This window comes from Trichomycterus rosablanca, chromosome 2 (genome assembly GCF_030014385.1).
Source record: "Trichomycterus rosablanca isolate fTriRos1 chromosome 2, fTriRos1.hap1, whole genome shotgun sequence".
In the NCBI taxonomy this organism is placed as follows: Eukaryota; Metazoa; Chordata; class Actinopteri; order Siluriformes; family Trichomycteridae; genus Trichomycterus; species Trichomycterus rosablanca.
In genome coordinates, this window is record NC_085989.1 from 60887443 (window position 1) to 60891026 (window position 3584).

The window sequence follows — 3584 nt, forward strand, 5'->3', positions numbered from 1 at the left end:
GAGAGATGGCAGTAAATTCACTTTTCTACAAACTTTTGTAACTATAAAGAAAAACAATCTCAGCCCTGCAGAGAAGATGTAAATATCACATTTGAATTTTCCATCATGAGACAACAATGTAAAGCAGCAGAGCTCCACTCCCTACAATGTTTTACCTCCCAACTCCCAAAATATTTACATGTTCAGGTAAAACTTTTACAACCCCAAATCAGAAAAAGTTGAGACAGGATGGATAATGTAAATAATAATAAAAACACAGAGTTTCCTACATTAATTTTTACTTTTATTTGATGTCAGACAGGATGAAGCTGAGATATTTCATCTTTTATCTGCTCAACTTCATTTCATTCATTAATAAACATCCATTCCTGCATTTCAGACCTGCAACACATTCCAAAAAAAGTTGGGACGGGGGAGATTTAGAGCTAGTAATGAGGTGATAAACTAAATAATGATGTGATGTTAAACAGGTGATGTGAACAGGTGATTGTAATCATGGTTTGGTACAAAAGCAGCATCAAGGAAAGGCTGAGAGTCTCTGATGAGTAAAGATGATCAGAGGATCCAGTTTGTTCACAAATGTGTGAGAAAAAGATTGAAATGTTTAAAACAATGAACCTCAAAGAAAGATTGGAAGGGAATTGCATGTTCTCCCTCTACAGTGCAGAATATCATTAAACCATTCAAGGAATCAGGAGGAATTTCAGTGTGTAAAGGTGGAGGGTGCAGCTTAATCTGAACGCTTGTGATCTTCCATCCCTCAGACGCCATCAAGAACCTCCACTCAACACTAGCTGATATAAGCACATGGGTGAGGGATTAGTTTATCAAACCTTTATCAGCTCTACAATACAGAGTTACTGCACACATGATACTTAACACTTTACTGTGTAAAAAAGAAGCCTTATGTTAACCATGTCTAGAAGCGGCATCCACTTCTCTGGGCTCGGAGACATCTAGGATGGACCATCACACAGTGGAAATGTCGTGAACACTGTATGATCTGGACCAAAGACAAAAATGATCCAGACTGTTATCAACAACACGTCCAAACTTTTTCTGATTTGGGGTTGTATATGAGCTGAATTTTCCATAAATGATAGGACAGATATAAAGTTTATTATTGAGCTCTTTCAGTCACTTTATTATTTCACTGTAACTAAACACTTTCTATCATTTGATCTGAATCTCTCGTGTTACTGTAAAGGAATCGAAGCTCCACTTTTATCTCCCACTTTCAGGTCTAGTCAGAACTTTTACTAGGTAACATCAAAACCTTCACTCAGTTCCATTGTTTAGGTGCCACTGTGTTGTTTTTTATTGGTGTAACTGTAGTAAGTGGGTAAATCTGGGTAAATGAACACAGGATAAACATAAACATGCAGCTTTTTACATCTTCTTCTTCTGTTATTTTATTTGTCACTAAGCTTTTGTGTTTGTATCAGCAGGCTGGTCAGAGTAAAATGTTCCAAGGTTCCTCTAGTATGAAATCTTTTACTGTGGTTTGGTAAAGACTCTGAGGCTCTGTAATCCTTTAAAGACTAATATTTGATTTTTTAATTGTAATTTTTAGTTGGTGGCATGGTGTCCAAGGAGAAACTTATAGGTGCTGTTTGATTTTGTCAGGTCCAGTTTCTGATGACTTTAACTTTTCTGCTTTGATTTCTCCTACCAGCTGGGATTTTAAAAAGAACAGCAACACACAAGATTGTATTTTTATACAAGATCAAGTTTTATTACAAGAACAAAGTGTGTAAATGAAGTAAAAGTAGGTGGTGGTGACAAGTCAAATAAAAACGTTGGTTACAGCAGACAGAAGAAGTGGATTGATAGACTGCAGTAACAGACACCAACACACAAACACGGCCAATAAAATTAATTCTGCTTCAAGATCTTTAATGAATTAATAAAAGGGTTCACTTCATTTTATTAAATAAAACCATTGTGTAAATAATTAAATCATAAATAAAAATGCAGGAAACATTCATGTAAGCAGTAAAACAAATGATTAAATGATTGTCAGATTAAAGTGTGATTACATTTTCAGCATACGTTTTTATCCAAAGCGACTTACACAATGAGCTGAACACGATGCGTAGTTGAGGGTTAAGGGCCTTGCTCAGGGACCCAAGAGTGGCAACTTGGTGGTGGTGGGGCTTGAACCGGCAACCTTCTGTTTACTAGTCCAGTACCTTAACCACTGAGCTATCACTGTTTAAAAGCTTGAACAAAATAAGTATGTAAACTAGTAACAATGTTTGTTAGTATGACCGTTTATATTTGTAATATTTAATCATTTAATCACATATTTATGAGTCTTGTTCACCTCCTGTTGCTGCTCCCAATGAAGCACCACAAACCACTTCCTTCCTAAATCCCAGTTACCACCTAAATGATCCCATTATCACTGACACCACCCCTATAATAACTGCTGCTGCTGCTACTGGTATCATCACAGATCCAGATCCAGCTAGAACACGAGCTGCAGTAGAAAAGTATGATCTGAATAATGATGCCACCCCCTTAATAACTGCTGTTCGCATCAGCACACCTATAGCTAGAACATTAGCTCCAATGAAAAAGGATAATTTGTATTTCTCCCATAATTCATGCCAGGTTAAGCGCTGTGCTCCCTCATACACCTCATTAGTGTAGAATCCTTCTTCATTCCACTGCACAATCTTGTCTATCTTCTGCAGAAGTTCAGTGACCTGCTGTCTGTTCTGTGGTTCTGCATTATTAATGATATGAAATCTTCCTCCACACTGATCTAAAACCCTTCTGAGATCTTTATTCCTGCTTATTTCCTGATGTATAATTTCCTCTCTTACACCCTCAGCATGAGTAAACAAAATGATCATGTGATCTGTAACCTGCTCACCAAAAACCTTCTGTAATCGCCTAATTATTTCTACTTCCTGTTTTGTGAAATTATCAAACCTGAAAACCAGAATGAAAGCATGAACTCCTGGTTGTGAGAGATAAACACTCCTGTACAACTCCACCGCTAACTGATCTAGTGTCAGTGATCTTGTGTCAAAGAATCCTGGTGTATCAACCACACGTACACGGTTTCCTGTCACAGCTTCTGCACTTTCACTGTGTTTTGTTACAGAATATAAAGATCGTTCTGATCTGAATGCATTCATTCCCAGGATGGTGTTTCCTGTTGAGCTCTTCCCAACACCAGTCCTCCCCAGCAGCACGATCCTCCGTTCCTCCTGGTTCATCTCAGCAGATCTGATCTCAGGGTCTTTTACTGGAGCTGTTAGTACCACAGAAATCCAGTTACACACTTATAACGTTACACACACACACACACACACACACACACACACACACACAATTTAATATATTATTATTATTATTATTACATAATTTTGGGGATAAATTTCACTAATCACCACTTAAATGGGTCTGTTTAATTATAAAAACTGATATAATTTAATAAACTGTGTTTAATTTTAACAGAATTTATAAGTTTCTTGTTCTACATGAACCTAAAGTACAATAATGAATCAGAATGTTTTCACTCAGCACTAAAACAGTAAAACAGAGTTTATAGACTCAGGAATGTAACTTCA

The 3584-nt window shown here is 36.9% G+C and overlaps 1 protein-coding gene across 1 annotated transcript; it reads right to left on the reverse strand.

Moving 5' to 3' along the window:
• Positions 1–1295: 1295 nt before the first annotated feature.
• On the reverse strand, positions 1296–3230 carry LOC134303078 (GTPase IMAP family member 9-like). Its single transcript, XM_062988349.1, has 2 exons — positions 2552–3230; positions 1296–1348 (listed from the first exon to the last, which is right to left on the reverse strand). The coding sequence occupies exons 1-2, from the start codon at positions 3228–3230 to the stop codon at positions 1296–1298; spliced, it is 732 nt and encodes a 243-aa protein (XP_062844419.1).
• Positions 3231–3584: the final 354 nt, after the last annotated feature.

Coding starts and splice junctions, on each gene's coding strand:
- LOC134303078 (XM_062988349.1), bottom strand. CDS start 3,230: ATGAACCAGGAGGAACGGAGGATCGTGCTGCTGGGGAGGACTGGTGTT. Junction 1,349..2,551: donor AGCTAATGTTCTAGCTATAG/GTGTGCTGATGC, acceptor TCATTTACCCAG/ATTTACCCACTTACTACAGT.